Here is a 17,865-nt window from a genome sequence, read left to right as displayed (position 1 = left end):
GTGTTGAACTTTCTGACAAAGCCAAAGGAGGAGAGTATGTTTGCACCACCAGAAGAATAGATGGGTTTGTACTGAACTAAAACGACCTCTACATTTAGGCTCTTTAGACCATGGAATGATCCTTACAGGTCCTACATTTAGGTTGTTTAGATCGAGAGAGAGCAGGCACAAGAACACTTTGAATTTCCTGCTGTGCAGACCTCCAACCGAGGGACGGCTCGTTTAACGGGGCACCAATGAATGAGCGAACCCCATCGGTGTCCGAGCAGCACAGGATGACTGCCCGCGTGTCGCAGGCGAAGGCGAACCGCAGAACTGCCTGCACACAGCCAGAGATTCCTTAGCAATGCCACCCTGGCCAGAATTGCACGTATGATCGACCACAATTGAGCGACGGTGTCCAGAACGCAGCTGGGCACGTACGGGCTGACGGGACACAAAACGCAATGACAGCAGCTACGAGGGTGCAATGAGAACGCAGTGAGCCAGCTGGCAATGCGGGGTGGGAATGCCGAGTGGAAAGCGGAGTAAGCACCGCACCCCTGGGCGGGAAGCGCCGGGCAGGGCTCGGCCCGGGGTTTCGGGGCAGGGCTCCGGGCCCGGCGCCGGCGCGGCCCGGGCGGGAGCGGCCGAGCCCCGGGCGGAGCCGCCGCTTCCTGGCTCCGGCGCTCGGCGGCGGAAGCGGCCCCGGCCCCCTCCCTCCGCCATCCCCGCCTCCCTCCGCTCCCCCGCCCGCCGGGCCCGCGCCGCCCGGTCCCGCCCATGAGGCGGCGGCGGCGGTGGTGGGGGTTGCGGCCGGGCCGAGGCTGGGGCCGGAGCCGGGGCCGGGGGCAGGCGGCGGGCCGGGGCGCAGGGCCCTGATGCGGCTGCGGGGCTCCGCCGGCCGGCCCCATGCACCCCAGGTGAGCGCCGCGGGGCTCGGGCGGGGCGGGCGGGGAGCGCCCGGCCGGGGGCCGAGCGGCGGAGGGGTCCCTCAAGAGTCCGGCGCCTCCCGCGGGCCCCGAGGCTCGGCCCCGGGCCAGGGTGGTGGTTCCCTCGGTCGGGCATCGCCATCGCGGCAGCCGCCTGGGCCGGGGGGAATGCCCTGCCCTGCCCCTCCGGGCAGCCGGAGCCCTCGGCCCCGTCCCTGCAGAGCCGTCCCTGGCGGCCGGCGGGTGCCAAGGCTGGGCAGGGCTCGGCGGCTCCGTTTTTGGCTCAGCCCTTCGGGTGGCAGGTGGTCTGCGAGGAGCTGCGAGTGGGCTCGGTGTTCCTCACGGGCCCCTTCCGTGCGGAGATCTTGTGCTGTTAAGTTGCGTGAGTTGGGTTTTTCCTGGATGAGCGGTACCCTTCCCTGCGGAGTGGCAGCCCGAGCTGCGGCTGTCCATCAGGACTGCAGCGCTCGGGCCTGCTGCTGGCAAAGGCCATGCGGGAGGCCTGGGTCAGCCTGGGGGTGCTGAGTGTGCCTGCTGTGGGGACAGCTGCCCCGGCTGCCCTGGGAGCTGCTGGTTGCACCTGGGTGTGGGTAGGAGCGCCGGGCTGGCACCGCTTGCAGAGATGTGACAAGTGTGAGTGGACCGTGTCTCCATGGTGTCCCCATCCCCGTGGACTGGCTTGGGCTGCATGTGCAGGACATCCCAAAAGACACATGTGCTCCAGGTTGACATGGTTTCTTCCAAGGCTGAGGGTTTGGGGTGTTGGGCGGTTCCTGCAGCTGCCCGTGTGGTGTGTGCCCACTTGAGCAGTGCAGTTGATGGCTGAAGTAACATGGCAGCCGTGGTGCCAGTGGTTAATGTGATGGGGCGGGTAGAACCTGACTGAGGCACTCTGTTAAACTGTGCTTCGGCTGTTCTGCAGTGGCAACTCTTGTCACTATTGGCCAGGTTTGAACTGATGGGCAATTAGAGCTTGTGTGTCTGTTACCACTGTGAAGTGATCTTTCCCCCAGAGTTTGCATTTTGAATGTGGATGTGATGTCCAGAAGTCAGGAAATATGAATCAGGTGCTGTTGTCTGAATATTTCTGACATTCAGCTTGTAAATGGATCTGTGTTCACAACAGTTTAATCACAGTGGCTTTTACTACTAGGAGTAAGAGTTGGTTTTTGGATGGCATGGAAGAAGCTATGGCTGATTACTCTTTGAACTGTTTTTTAATCCTGATTATTGCTGTCTAATATGATCAGTGTGTATTGATCATGATGCGATGACCATGTGAGTAGCTGATGTGTTTTATGCATAGCTTTTTAAAGCAGAGATTATATATGCCAATATCAGATTTTTAGTTTGTTTGCTCAACCTTTCCTTACCACAGTACAGTCAGTAATCAGGAATGCTTTTGCATCTGTTTCTTTTTCCTGCTCCTCTCTCTGTTCCCTGTCTCCAGAATGAATGAAATGAACTTGAGTCCTGTAGGAATGGACCAGCTGACCTCCTCCTCTGTGAGCAATGCCCTGCCAGTCTCAGGAAGTCACTTGGGCTTGGCAGCATCACCCACTCACAACGCCATACCAGCACCAGGTAATGGGGGAGGGTCCCACAGGGGGCATTGCAGCTCCTGCTCTGTGTTCTGCTGTCACAGCAGTGGTCATAACTAGGCAGCAGTGCCTGCTCTGATAGCAAGTCATTCTGTAGGTAGTGAAATGATGCAGAGTTAGGGAAGGGGAAACCATAAATCGTTGCTTATGTGGGCAAAGCAAAAGGCACAAGTTAGGCTTACACTTTAGTGGGAGCCTTGTTTTGTTTTAACAGGGTGCTTTGCACTATGGATGAGTAGTATCAGAATCCTTTGAAATTAGAGCTGTAGCTGGAAATCTGTCTTCATCTATGTCTCATTTTCTCTCAGATGAAAAGTCACTTGTAGAGCAAAACTGTTTTCATGGCTCTTCTTTCCAGGGGGCTGCACAGACAGAAGTCCATTACAATTGTCAGAAAGAAGCAAGCCCTACAAAATGGACCAAAAAAGATCTAGCCATGTTCAGGCATGCCTCTCAGTGCTGTGAGAACTGATCCTTTCTTTGATGCCTGGCATCTTACTTGGATAGTGCCATGCTGTATTTCCTTAGGGCAAGATCTCCTGGGGAATTAGTAATTTAGTCTTTGCTAGCTCATATGTTCATGAACTCAGGGAATTCAGTTGAATTCAAATGGGCATTTTCTCTTGCAGGCTTGCCTGTTGCAATTCCAAACCTGGGTCCCTCCTTGAGTTCCTTGCCCTCTGCTCTGTCTCTGATGCTCCCAATGGGTATTGGGGATCGAGGAGTGATGTGTGGTATACCAGAGAGAAACTACACCCTACCTCCACCACCATACCCTCACCTGGAGAGCAGCTATTTCAGACACATTCTACCTGGTAAGTGCTCTGTACTGATGGATGGGAACAGAAAGAGAAACTGTTTTAAGAGTGATCTGTTTCTGTCCTGAAGCAGGCATGACTGACAGTTTGGCAGAGCTGTTGTTTTCCTGAGTTTGTCTGGAGACTGTTGTCACTTACACACCTTTATTTTAAGGTATCTGTTTCCGTATTTGTGTATGAAAAGAATTGCAGGGCATTTTCTATTTAAACCTAACCTTTGATTGCTCCTCCTGCTTTGATTTTAGGATTAACAGAAAACAAAGCGTGCCTGGTTTATGTTTCCAATGGCTTGTAGCTTGGAAGTTGCTTCTATTTTTCTTCTCCTGTAGTCTGAAGCAATATTTAATATGTGCATAATGGGAGGTCACAGTAGTTCAAAGCTCAAAGAGGCCAAGACATCAGATGTGGTTTTGGGCACTTGCCTACCCATTTAATCCATGGCACATTTTTTGTTCATTTTTGTTCAAGGTTGATTTCCAAAGGCGTAACACATTTCTATCTTGAGTCCTTTCTCACATGTGCTTTGGAGTATGGATGTAGAATTTTACATGTTAGTGTATGAAAACACAGAAATTGGAACTTCAAATGCAGTCCTGGTTTTGTTTGGTAGCTAAGATTGACAGGGTGGAGGGGGTAGTTAAGATTCCTCAAGGTGGCTCACTGAGTGTTGCTGGTTCAGCCTGGGTTAGGAATAAACTGTAGCAGCCCAGGTCTCCTGCAGCTACCTGTTGATTGATGGCTGAACTTGCCAGCTGCTTAGGAGTAACCTTTCCTACTGCATTGAATGCCTGGCTGTTCAGTGGCCAAGGAGTAGGCAAGGAGACTGTGCACTAGGACCAAAGGTATTTGGTGTTCTTCTGAGATGGAATAATCTTCTTGTGATGTTTCATAAGGTTCTTCTGTCAGTTATCTTGCTGCCATCAAGGATCCTCTGTGTTCGAGCCACAAGACAGCATTGCATGCAGAAATATTTGCTGCAGCTGATGAAATTAAACTATTCATTTCTTGGCTTGTTGTGCTGTAGAAAGTATCTGTGCCTGTGTCCTTGTAATAACAAATTTGAATGGAAAACTCTTATGGAACAAGTGGCTCATAGGATTGAAGGCTAAAAAGAAACATGCTGAATCAGATCTTGCAGAATCTGCAAAAATCTGCCTCTGTCTCTGCTGGAAATAATGTTTACTTGAATGTGCTGTTGTATTTCTTCCAAAAATATTTTTTGGTTTGTTTTTAGTATATAAACACAGTTTAGTGTTTCTTAAGTTTCAAGGTTGTTTGATGTTGAGAAGCTTCCCAGAACTACCAGAAAAGGTGGTAGGTTTCTGATTTAAATTCAGCCAAACATTTGTTTTAGGAGAAACAACATGCTTTCATGTAAGGAAAGAGAGCAGATGACTCATGAAATCTGGAGAGAACTTGTCTTTGTCCTTCAGGATTGCAATTGATGGCCTCTGAGATGGACAGTTAGTCTTAGACATTTAGTCTTAGAGGAAGGAAGTAGTCATTGTTAAAACTTGAATACCTAAGCAAAAATTATGTGTCCTGGAGAATTGTTTCTGCTTCTAGCGAAGAACCAAGAATTACCAAATTACAGATTCCACTAGCAGTCCTTCATCCTTTGTGAGCTATTTCTTGGGAATGAAATACTAAGCTTAAAATGTGAGGAACCTCATTCTGATTCAATCTTTGCTGATTTCAATCAGCAGCCTTGGTGGAATTCTGCCATTAGCTTGGCTGTTCAGAGTTTGAGAAATAACTAGAGACTTTCTCTGTTGGGTGAAAACTCTGAATTAATTGTCAGGTGTTACTTTGACAAGAGTGTTAGGCCTGCATATGTTTGTGAGCCATGTTTTAGAATTAGTGGATTTTAATTGGAATTAATGTAGAGAACATGTCTTCAGGGATCTGGGTCTCAGTGTACTATGCTTCAATTGATTTTTATACAAGATTTGAAAACTGATATAATCTCAACTCCCTTCTTTTTCTCCCTCTCTTCCTGTCAGGTATTTTATCTTACTTGGCTGACAGACCACCACCTCAGTACATCCATCCCAACACTATAAATGTTGACAGCAATCCAGCATTGTCAGTCTCCAGCAATCCCTCAGCGCTGGACCCCTACCAGCCCAGTGGGACCGTGGGGCTGGAACCAGGGATTGTCTCCATGGACTCCCGCACAGTGAGCACACATGGTCCCCAAAACCTGCATCCTAGTGACAGCCACGAGGTAGCACTGGATACTACAATCACCATGGAGAGCGTTTCGAGGGTGACCAGCCCCATCTCTACAGATGGGATGACGGAGGAGCTTACCATGGATGACGTAGCCGGGGATCACGCGCAGATCCCGAGCGGCTCCCGCAGCCACGAACCTTTAGCCGTAGACGCAGTGGGGACTAACCTGCCGTCGGACGCTGTGGGACACGGCGCTGTCATTCCCATTCACGGCAGCACTTTGGAACTCCCTGTTGTCATGGAACCCGACCACATGGCCGGGCGGGTGGCGGGGATATCGGACAGCGCGCTAAATGACCCCATTCATACTGTGGCCATGAGCACCAGCTCCGTGAGTGTGGCGCTCCCTACCTCACACAACCTCGCTTCCCTGGACTCAGTAGCCTTGCATGAAGTGGGCCTCAGCCTGGAGCCTGTGGCAGTGTCTTCCATAAGTCAGGAAGTAGCCATGGGGCCAAGCCATGTCGATGTGTCTGCAGACAATCTTGCCTTTGTACCGTCATCTCTGCAAATGGAAGACTCCAATTCCAACAAGGAGAACATGGCAACCTTGTTTACCATATGTGAGTGGACATTTCCTGCTTTTTTGGGGCAGGGTTTGTCATGTAGCTATTGTCTGGTGTGGCAGGAATCTGGTTGCTAGTCATACGTATTTATGGTGAAAAAACCAGTAGTTTAACAAGTCCAAAATTTGAAACATCTGCAGTGCCAGATTAACCGTTCTGAAACAACAGTAGTTGGAAGTAGTAGAAGATCTAGTAGGATGTTTAAGCACAATTATCTTTGTGTCCATTTCCCATGTTGCCATGAGGTTGGAAGCTGAATCTTGATGAAGCTCTTGATTTGGTGGATATGCTTGATATCCTTTCCAATGAGACTTCTGTTTTTATAAGTCACATCACAAGTGACTTTTCTTGCTCCATTAAAAATACACAACACTACCACAATCCATACTTTTTATCAAATGGGTGTAATTATTGAGTATCACATTATCCGATTTTGTAAAATTTATATTAAACCATGAACAATCATCATGAAAGTGTTGTTCAAAACAGGAAAAAAAGAGCAGAGAGGGAAGGAACTTTATAATATTTCTAATTATTCTCATTGAAGGGCTTTAGTCCAGAGGTTAGTTGTTCTCATAGGAAGAGAGGAGCACTGGATATTGTATTGCCAGTCCTGTTATCATTCAAGGAGATGTTCTTAGTTGCTGGGAGAGGTATTTGAACTTTGACCTGCAGGATGTCTGGCTTCCTGCCACTGAAACATAAGGCCAGCTTTTACATTAATTTTTATTATCTGTGGTAGTATTGCTGAGTGCTGCTCTTCATCCAGTCTGGCCCTACAACTGCCAGAAGCTAATGGCTTGCTTTGTCTGCAGAACATATTTTAAGAAATTGAAAGATACAGTGACTTAGTTAGCAAGGAGAGAGGTGCATTTCAGTGTAAAGTGTCTAGTCAGACAGACATTTGGTTTAATTTATTAAGATTTCATTCTGTTGGAAAAAATACAATTTGAAATCAGGTGAGCATAGAACTATGGTGAATTTACAACTCCTAGAGGAAGAGTTTTACAGTCAATGTACTCAGGTTCCTACAAGCATCTGTTGCATGTTGAACAAATAGTGATCTGAATACTGTGATGTCCATGATTGTGGTGAAATGATTTATTTTACTCTCTTAAAAGTGAGATTTGATGTGCCAGCTTCTTGTTGTTATCCTTAAAATATTCCTAAGCTGTTTCCAGATGATGCTCCCCTTTGGTAGGACATTGAAGTGGCTGCTGCATGCCTTGTGCTTGCATGTGATTTGCAAAACAGATTCTTGACTTGGAAAGGTTTAAATTTTAACTTTTTGTTGATGTTTTTAAACTTCATCTGAATAAACAGGAATTTGTGTCCAGACAGGTGACAGCTAAGGACAAGGAGTTGTTTTAGAGCCCCTTAGTGGTTTTTCCTCACTGAGATAGCAGGAGTCAGGGCCTTTTTCAGAAAACTTTTTGATCCTAAGCAGGAAGTAAAAAAGTGTACCTTTGCTACAGTCCTGCATGCTTGCAAAACTTTTAAGAAGTGGTTTTTTTGGTCACCTTTGTTGACAGTTCTCTTTTTTTAATGATTGGGCAAGGACAGTAATGGAAAGTGCATTTCACTTTCTGCAGAATATGAGATTTTTTGTTTTCCAGCATCTTAAGAATGTATGAATGGTTGAACTTCTCACAGTGGAAATGTCCCATGCCTAAAACTTTTCTTCTTCTGCCTCTCCTTGGAGCTGGTCCACAGATCCATAGTGGGTGTGTGCCAGGCAATGCCTAAAAGCAGCTGTTCCACACAGTGATTCTCATTACTCAGGTCTGCCTGTTGTTGCTTTACTCCTACATGTCACCTGTGCACATGAAATAATGCTTACATAGGCTCTACCTAATAATTTTTGGAGTACTTTCCTATCTGTTAATGTATAGTTGCATAAGCTGTACTTTATATGATGTCAAATTCTGGTACCCTGGTTTGTCAAGGAAAGTATCTGGAAAATATCTTTAAGCTTGTAAGGACGGAGCTGCTGTTCAGGCCTGCTGGGGGCTACTTCTGTGATAGGGCTTTCATACTGGAGCTGGGCCATCCAGAGGCCAAAGATGGTCTGTGGAGATCCTGATTAATTTACCTGGACATCTTTCTTCAGAATAAGAAAAATTATTTATCAGGAGAGTGGTTGCTGAGTAGGTGTGGGTTGCTCCATGTGCAGAGAACTAAAATGACATCATTTTTCTAGATGAAATTGTAATACTTTAGAGAGCATTTTATGCTGTACTTTCCCTCAGATTTATTAGACTGAGGACTGACTGGTTTCTTTTATAACAGTTTTTCTGCTGAATGTCAAATTGGGAAAGCCACACCACTGATTCTTCTTGAGCTTTTGTTTTTGTTGCATTCAGTGGCATACTCACACTGCATGAGTTTACTGCAGTGAGACCTTCAAAAGCAGCAGTGAGGTCAGGTTTTGCTGCTGTGGTTTACATTAAATGGAGGTAAGGGGATTTGTGGTTCACATTCGAAAAATTTTAGAAGGATGACCTTATTAGTCCTTTTTTGTGGATATACTTGAGGTTCTACATGCAAGAAGTGTTTCTGGTTAATTCTTAAAATGTAACCAGTTGGAAGGAGTTTGGTTTTGTTTGTCTTAGATTTTTCTGCCAGTAGAATTCATGTCACTTGTGATCAGAGTGAAATTGGCTCTTGCATTACCACCAGCAGTGGGGAGGTTGTAATCTATTTTGCAGTAGCTTTGATGAAAAGTGGGCTCTGTCCCATTGCTAGATTCCCCTGCAGGAATAGTCTGGAGTCTAGGTCATCAATGTCATCAGGTCATCAATAGCATTAGGAAGGTGGGTGGAGATCCTCACATCAGAATGGGATTGAAACTGACATGTATGTCCGTGCCCACCTGACGGTAACAACGTGGTCCATGTTCTTCTGAGTAAAAGCTGAGAAGTGAACAAGTTGAACGTGACAGAAGCAGCTTTTGGCAGGAGCTGAGCCGAAGCACGCTGGTAGGAGCTGTTGCATGCTTGTAATGCCTGCTGTCCCCTCCTGTCTCTGCAGGGTGCACGCTGTGTGACAAGGCGTATCCGTCAGACTGCCCGGACCACGGGCCCGTCACCTTTGTCCCCGACAGCCCAATCGAGAGCCGGGCCAGGCTGTCCCTCCCGAAGCAGCTGCTGCTCCGGCAGTCCATCATGGGAGCTGAGGCGGGTAAGGATCAGGTTACTGCGCCCTGCCCCGCAGCACTCCAAAGCGCACTCACTGCCTGAAATCCAAAACCGCGGGGAGATTAATGTGGGAAAGAAACACCGCAAGAGAGAGATGATTCCCTCTTCTGTAATCACCCTGACTTACATTATCCAAGAGCTCCTTGTGGCCTGGTTACTGCTTAGACTTCAGCTATACCATAGGGCTGCTGCCACAGAGTGTGGCACTTCTTAAGGTCACACAAGGTATGGTGGTTTTTTGTCGTGTTAAACAGTCCAGGCACAGCTTTGGTAAGAAAACAATGCAGCAATTGCAGTTTGGGGGAAGGTGACAATTAGAAGAAATAGAGGAGAATTCTGTCTGCTTGTTCATCTGCTTAATTTGCTACCTTCTGGGTGCTCTCATTGGAGTATTGATCACGAGTGCCTCTGTTTTCTTCCCCGCTTCATTTACATTTGACATGTAGACTGTGACCTTGTCACTGGATTTGGACCTTGTTACTGTATTGCACATCACTGCCACCTGGAAATCGAAGAGTACAGTGCAGTACCCTAAGGATCTGAAGGCTAGAGAAGAATGTGGTTATTGGCTTGCTTAGTGATGCTGCTTGTTGAGAGTAGATGACATCTGTTCTCTTCAAGCTGCACTAGTTTCCAGTTTATTCCTAAGAGCTCTTCAGTGTATTCATGTAGACCTATATATATATAAGTGTTTAATAATAAATAATATACACGCAGGAATCCCTCTGCCCATGACAGAAATACAGCTGCCTCTGGGGAGAAATGCAGAAGCTGCTTAACAATGCCCAGCAACAATTCTGGAAATTCCTGGGGATTAGGTAGGCAAAATGTAGTTACTGAAACTAGTATTTTCTGCTTCTGCAGAAAGTGCCATGAGAACTTTTATTGGTACAAATAGCTAGGATGTTAGTTTTATAGCTTACTGAAAAGTAAATGACTTGCTTTTGACCAAATAACTATTTGTAATGACGCCAAAGCGGCTCCCATTAGTGTCACGTGGTGGTGGTGGTTCTTGTCTCTGCCATAGGTGTGTTCCACATGTGAAGTAGAAGCTTTGATGATCTTAATGCATAGATAGTACCTCTGGAGCATTATCTCATAAGCCTCCTACTTCTTTATTATGCAGATTAGTTGTTTAAATAATTGATTTCTTCAGATTTTGGTCTTCTAATGGTAGGTGTGTGGACACGAGAAACCATTCCTGTGAGGACTTGTTTTGGACCTTTGATCGGGCAGCAGAGCCATTCCCTGGAGGTGGCTGACTGGACAGACAAAGCAGCCAGTCACATCTGGAAGGTCAGTGGTGTTAGAGCTCACAGGGCCTGCCAGCATGCCTTTATGTGGTGAAAGCTACCACATGACAGCCATTTGAACATTATCATCCTTGCCAAAAGTCAAAAGTAGTGCAGTGTAATGGTTTAATTCTTAGTATCAGCATAGCAGAGGTGTATACCTTGCACTATGCTGGTTGTCAGTCCTGAAGTAGAAAATGCTTCTTTAATGCCTTCTCTTTTAAAGGGCTGTATGTGGTTTCAGTATTTGTGTGGAGTTGCAGCAGAGATTGTATATGAATTACTCGGCAGCAGTTGTTTGTTTGTTTTGTATCTCTGTTCATTGAAAATTCCCCCAGGTGATGAGTGATTTGTTTTAGGAAAGCAAATGTAAAGCTTTCTTTCCTCCATAATTTCATTTTCAGAAAGTAAATCTGACCTATATAAATAAAACTTGTACTGTTTGCCCACATTTTGTTATCCACGAGACTTGGTTTGTAAGAAAAGCAGCCAAATTCATTTCTGCTGGGAGGTAAAGGTGAGAAAGATGCTGATAAACAGGTTTTCTGGCCTCCTGGTTAGAGGAGGTCAAGGTGCCTGTGTGAAGAGGAAAGGAAGGAGTGAAAACAGGGCTGTGCTGTTGGCAGTGGCGATGGAGACTTCCTGACTTGTTCTAGGTGGATACATCCTCTCTTGAAGAAAGAGGCTGGCTTTCACTGCATTTGGTGCTGTGTTTTGTCCTAAGGTTGCATTTGTTTTTCCTGGTAGCTCTATCACAACGGCGTCCTGGAGTTCTGTGTCATCACAACTGATGAAAATGAATGTAACTGGATGATGTTCGTACGCAAAGCCAGGTGAGAGCCACCTGTACTGTGCTAAGCAGCTTTGAGTCTGAGCTGCAGGCTCATAGGAAGCTGTACTGGAGAAGGAAGGTTGACCTTCATTCAACTGAAGCTGACCTTGATTGTCCTTTTGATTTTAATACTTTATTAGGAAAGTGTCCCTAAGTTCTTTTGGCCAAGTTCCGAGCCCCTGCAGCTTGTGAGACCTGTCCTTTCCAGTCTTTCTGGAGTCTGTGATGAAAGCTATCCAGAGTGGCCTAAGTGTTGCTCCATCCATGGTCCACTGAAAATGCTGAACTTTTCTTACTTCTCTGTGACACAAAGTAGGTTTCTCCTGCAGTTCATGTCATCGTTCTTATATGCAGGAGTCAAGAAGCATAATGCTTAATCTTCCACTGCAGTGGGGCAGAGCTTTTACTGGTTTCAGATAGGGGGAGCAAACATATGCAAGATACTGCTTCAAAAGATGAATGACCATGTCTTGGAAATGGTCCTCAAAATAACTTTTTAAAAATAATTTTGCTTTAAGACATTACTGATATTTTTTCCATCATGCATTCTCTATTTCTTAAGGGATATATCTATGTAAATGAATCTATGTATATGAAGAATCTATGTGTATGAAAATACATAGATTTTTGTAGTTTCTTAGATCATAAACTCACTTCTCAACCCACTCAAATGTCTATTAATAATTTTCTCAGAAGTGTGTGAGAAATGCATCATTTGGTGGAGGAGATTTGCTCTCAAGATCTAATTTTTCTTTCCTTTAATAAAGAAAGACAGAAGTGACAGACGTGAAAGTTTTTATAATATGCTGCCAAGTGCTGAGGATCTTATTACCTTTTTATAGGAATATTGCCTTTCCCCTTTTTCTTTTTCTTCTTTTCTTTTTTTTCCTTCCTCTTTTCCTATTTATTTTTTTCCCTCTCCTTCTCTCTGAGAGTCATTGCTTCTGAAGGGCTAACTGTTGTTGTTGCTGTAGGAACCGGGAAGAGCAGAACCTGGTCGCTTATCCTCATGATGGGAAAATTTACTTCTGCACCTCTCGGGACATCCCCCCTGAGCACGAGCTTCTCTTCTATTACAGTCGGGACTATGCACGACAGCTTGGTAAGCAAGAGCTTGCTTAGGTTGGCTTTGCAGGGACTACCCAGCTTGAATTCCCTTTCAGTGCCATCTCTGGGCTCTGTGACTTGGGAGTGCATTATGTTCCTTCCCAGCTCCCACAGGTGCATGTCATAGTTTCCTTTTCCATTTAATGACAACAGAGTGCCATAATTTAAAAGAAACATTTCCCTACTTAATTCCACTGATCAGGAGTAAAAAGATCACAGTTTTGAAGAAAAATTGTTTTAGTTCTGTTCATCTAGGGGTAAGGGAGTTTTGGAGCTGAAGATGTTCCAATCCTCCCCCAGTTTGGATTGTGATAATTTAGATTTGGTGGAGCTGTACTCAAAACTGTTCCAAAGTTTGGCCCCTCAAAACATTTCAAATTACCTACCTGAAACAGCTGGAAAGCAACACCGGAGCTGAAAAGAACCTAAGTGAAAATCTCTGCACCTGGCTTTGCTGCCACAGACCAAATGTTAAGGTGGTCCTTGTTCAGGCTCTTAAGCCTTACTGTGTGTGCCTCATCACAAGTGATGCTTTTGTGCCCAAAGGTGTCCCTGAGCATCCAGACGTGCACATCTGCCACTGCGGGAAGGAATGCGCTTCCTATGCGGACTTCAAGGCCCATTTGAGCAGCCATATTCACAGCCACCTCCCCAGTCAGGGCCACAGCAGCAGCCACGGGCCAGGCCACGGCAAGGAAAGGAAGTGGAAGTGCTCCATGTGTCCCCAGGCTTTCATCTCCCCTTCCAAGCTGCACGTGCACTTCATGGGGCACATGGGCATGAAGCCGCACAAGTGCGATTTCTGTAGCAAAGCTTTCAGCGATCCGAGCAACTTACGGACACACCTCAAGATCCACACAGGTGAGCACTGAGGGCTTTGTACAGGTGCCTGTGCAAGGACAGGGGAGAGGCTGGAGGTCAAGCTACAGGCCAGCAGTAGACAGTGTGGGTATTTTTGCCTCTCTTTTTTTCAGTATTCCTTATTGGGAAATCACAAAATTCAAATTACAAAGCTGGAAAAGGAATAAAACTGGGAGTTCAGTGCTCTCAAGTCAAGCACAGGAAGCTGTAGGCTCAGTAGTCAGGAGTTTTAATGGACTGATCAAATACTAATGTGGTATTCACAACCACAAAATACTCAGTGGGGTGGGATTCAAGAGATATTCAAATTTAGTCTGAACACAGTAGCATGCTGGGCTTTGAACTATTTCTGGAAAGAATAACAGAAGTACCGGTAAGTTGAAAAATGGGACAAAACATAGAAGTTATCAAAGGGCCACTGAGGTTTGTCCCTGTGTTTTTGTTAGATGAGAAATTGTTTCTGCAAACAAAGGCAATGCAATGCATCAAATGTGGTTGGGTTCCAGTATGGCATCAGATAAAATTCCTGTGGGAAATCTGTGAGGATAGGGATGTACTAATGTACAGTAACTAGATGGTTACCATGGTTACTGTTACAAAGGAAGCTACCATTGTTTTTACTGAAGAATTCATCTTGGATAAGACTAGTGTTTTTAGGTGTTTGCCTGAATCTCTTGGTGGAAAAATGTACAGAGCTGCTGGGGGGGTGTTTTGGTGTTCAGAATAGGGAGACACAGCTGGTTGGACAAGGAGCACAAACCCTGCCTCACAAGAAAGGCTGGCTGACCACAAAAACTGGAGAAACAACAAGCAGCAGTGTTTCGAAGGATGAAATGCAGAAAGGTGCATCACACTAGGGCATCAGTGGTTTGAAACAGTATCATGACATGGGCTCTTTTGCTTGGGGACATGGAGTATGGGATGAAAAGTTTTGGGAATGATGAGGTCAGCTGCCTGTTCATTTTGCATAGCTAAATAGAGATTGGAACTAAGTAGGCTTTTATGCTAAGTCTGAAGGAATTGCAGCAGAAAACAAGTCGTGTTCACGAAGAATCCGCCTTTCTTCATGGTAAAATGCCATTTTTCAGCAATGGTCAGGCTTGTTTGCTTGCTGCATTTCCTGGGACAGCGAGTGCTGATCCGTGGGTGTCCCTGTGTGCTCGTAGGTCAGAAGAATTACCGCTGCACCCTGTGTGACAAGTCCTTCACGCAGAAGGCTCACCTGGAGTCGCACATGGTCATCCACACCGGGGAGAAGAACCTCAAGTGCGATTACTGCGAGAAGCTCTTCATGCGGAGGCAGGACCTCAAGCAGCACGTCCTCACTCACACACAGTAAGTGACCTCGCAGGAGCTGTGCTGGCCAGTGCAAGAAATAGTGAAGAGGAACAGCCCAAGACAGAATCTCCAGTTTGCAAATAGATTGGCCTAGGGAGCCTAGGTGGGTTCATCCTCTAAAATGACAGAGAAGTCAGTCTAGACAAAGTTGCAGTTGTGGAGTTTTAGTGTTTGCAATATTCCAGTGACACAGTAAATTCCAAGCACGCTCCTTGTGTTGTGAAATGGCAGTCCAGAGAATTCATCATTTTGAAGAGAAGGGGGGTTGTTTGATTTACATTTCATTCTTTGCTGAGAGCTGTTTCCACATCCCAATGTGACCACAAAAGACAAGTTTCTCAGTGCTATTGTCACCTAGTACCTTGTTAGTGAACTCTGCCTGTTTGCTGTAGAGGTGTGGTGCAGCCATTCCCAGCCCTTTCCTTCCCTCAGGTCTCAAGTGCTTGCTCTCCTGCTCCTCCTGTAGACAGAATCCTACCCACAGACCTCTGCCAGGCCAGGTCTTTTGCTCTGAGAATCTCTCCATCCTGTACCTTTACTCCCAGTCCAAGGTCCTCCTTGAAAGCTGCTTGCCCAAAGCTAGTCCCTTTGCTTATTTCATTTTCAGCATCTGTTTTTTGTACTCTCTTGGAATCCATTGCTGCTTCTGTTATGCTGCCTAGGAGCCAGTGTAGTGCAGCCAGAATGAGACAGAGGTAGACAGAAACACAGACTCACTTTGCTGCTTCCTACAGCCTGAGCCAGGAGCACTCCTGCTGGGAGGTATTTTGCAGTGTCATTACAGAATTTGTTGCAGTCTGGTAAGCTCCTCTGCTTAGCATTTAGACTGAGGATTGTTTATATGCAGCATCCTTGTTTCCTTGTTCTTCCCTGACTCCTTCCCACCCCCCTTTCTGCAGGTTGGGAAGGAAACTGACCTTTTCATCAAAGGCAGTATCTCTGTCCTTGCAATAACATGGACCTTAACAGCATTTTAACACCAGCTGCTTTGTGGCAGGAGCAAACTCACATTTTTGTGTCTTTCAGAGAACGGCAGATCAAGTGCCCCAAGTGTGACAAGCTCTTCCTGAGGACAAATCACCTGAAGAAGCATCTCAATTCACATGAAGGAAAGAGGGACTATGTCTGTGAAAAATGCTCCAAGGCTTATCTAACCAAATACCACCTCACTCGACACTTAAAAATATGTAAAGGCCCCACATCCAGCCTGTCAGCCCCAGAGGAGGAAGAGGAGGAGGATTCAGAGGAGGAATTAATAGACTCTATGAGGACTGAAGACTGTAGGATTAACAATGGAGTCTATTCAACAGGTGATGTTCTCTCTGGACACAAATGAAGAAGAGAGGAAAACTTTCTTGGATATTATAAGTAGGCAAGGAAAAACCCTCTTCCTTGTTTCCCCAGTCACCAGTGTATGTCAGGTGAGGAGTTTTCCTTCTGTTTTTGTCTCCACACTACCACCACTTAATAGAATCTGTAGCCAGAACACTGAAAAAGACTGGATCATGCACCTACAAGTGAAGAGTTGCTAAGAAGGAAATGTGAGGCAAGATTTCTTTCACACATGCTGTGCATACTTCTCCAAATCACTCAAGATTAATCCATCCAGTGCCGTGACACACCTCACACAGCCCTTGGAGCAAAGAAGCCATGAACCAGAAATGTAGCTGAGGGATTGCAGTGACCTGTAAGCCAACTGTCCTTAACTGCCCAAGGTGTGACATGAAGAGGGACAAGGAAGAAATGGTGGTGGCTGTTGATGTATTTTTAAACTTTAACTGAAGGATGTGGTTTGGCACAAAGCAAAGACTTCTCAATGCTCAGGTTTCCTTCTTAAAACCTTCCGGTTAAAGAAAAAAAAAGGCCAGTGAAATCAGCACTTACATACAAAATAATTACCCCACTACAGAAATCAAATGTTGATTTTTGGAGAATGGTTATTTGCTCTTCTCCTTCGAGTTCACAGACCATGGAAGCAGGTAAACTGTATGGACTCAGTAAGGAAGGGGCTTACAGACTATCAGGCAGTGTTTACAGTATGTGTTACTCCTTGTGCTGTAAACCTTTTACCACCTAGAATGATGGGAGGGTTTGCTGCTAATATTATTTATGGAATGAAATTATTACACTTGGTTGTTTTCTTTTGAAATAATTAAAAATGTGGCTCTTCTCTAATGTTCTTTTTTTAATATTTACATATGCTGAAAAAGAATGTTTCTATTTCTGATAATGATGCTAAGAGAAATAATACCACTTTTTAATCATCTGCCTCTCCCAAGCTTTCCTGGGACATGGTATGTATAGGAGCACCTCCTTGAACTGGGGCAGCTAAAGAACTCTAGATTTGCTGTGTCACTCCTCTGGCTGTGCTGCAAAAGAAGATTCAGCTGTGCTCTGTTCTCTGACAAGGTAATGGGAAAGAGGCTCTGCTTCTGGCCCTAAATGGCCTAAGCTTAGCTGTACCTCTCCGTGTACACTGCAGTTCCTGGAGAACTCCCAGGATTCTTAAAACCTGAAAACACTTGCTGCAGATCAGTACGTGACCAGAGAACTACAGTGCCCATTCTATTACTAGGGGCAGAGGTAAGAGAAATCACCCTCAAAGATCTTAACACAGAGCATTTATTTAAAATTAAAGCTTTGAAAAACTTGGAATTTTTCAATGGAGAGCACTTGAACAGAGGTGGTTCTGGTACTTATACCTTCTTAAGCTTCACAAAAGCAATTGTTCATTTGTTGTCCACACATCATTCACTACTGCTTGGTAGAGAGGATGGAGGCAGGAATCCCAACACATCCAGAGTATTCTTGGTTCCTTTACAGCCATGCTGAACACCACCTTCACCAGACTAGAAACAGCTGAAGTGGCTTTAGAAGCAGCCAATTACTCTCAGCAAGAAAAGTTACAGACCTGCCTTTTCCCCATCTGCAGTTTGTAGGGAGATAATTTCTCTGCTTTACCTCACCAGACTGAACTACAGCAAGTTAGGGTGGAAAGCAGTGGGAAGAGCTTGGCAGCTGTGAGTATGATCCTACAGCTCCTTTGGCATCAGTGGATTTAATACCCAAGACATTTTTGCAGCAGGAATACTCTACAGGCACCTTCA

At 45.6% G+C, this 17,865-nt stretch overlaps 1 protein-coding gene across 3 annotated transcripts; it reads left to right on the top strand.

The window, feature by feature from the left end:
• The first annotated feature begins 386 nt into the window (after positions 1-386).
• On the top strand, positions 387-16,933 carry PRDM4 (PR/SET domain 4). 3 transcript variants are annotated; one of them, XM_079303620.1, is made up of 11 exons: positions 387-527; positions 2,362-2,495; positions 3,142-3,327; positions 5,334-6,128; positions 9,162-9,311; positions 10,506-10,624; positions 11,368-11,453; positions 12,427-12,554; positions 13,106-13,420; positions 14,587-14,755; positions 15,785-16,933. In XM_079303620.1, exons 1-11 carry the CDS (start codon positions 496-498, stop codon positions 16,092-16,094), a joined length of 2,424 nt encoding a protein of 807 aa, XP_079159746.1. In that variant the 5' UTR covers positions 387-495; the 3' UTR covers positions 16,095-16,933. The 3 variants fall into 3 exon arrangements, with proteins under 3 accessions (XP_079159746.1, XP_079159747.1, XP_079159748.1); XM_079303621.1 differs by lacking the exon at positions 387-527 and adding an exon at positions 758-902; XM_079303622.1 differs by lacking the exon at positions 387-527 and adding an exon at positions 1,275-1,293.
• The last annotated feature ends 932 nt before the right edge of the window (positions 16,934-17,865 follow it).

Source organism: Erithacus rubecula (assembly GCF_903797595.1).
Source record: "Erithacus rubecula genome assembly, chromosome: 4".
NCBI classification, from domain to species: domain Eukaryota; kingdom Metazoa; phylum Chordata; class Aves; order Passeriformes; family Muscicapidae; genus Erithacus; species Erithacus rubecula.
The sequence above is the reverse complement of the archived record's forward strand: the minus strand, read 5'-3'. Positions and strand labels throughout refer to the sequence as shown.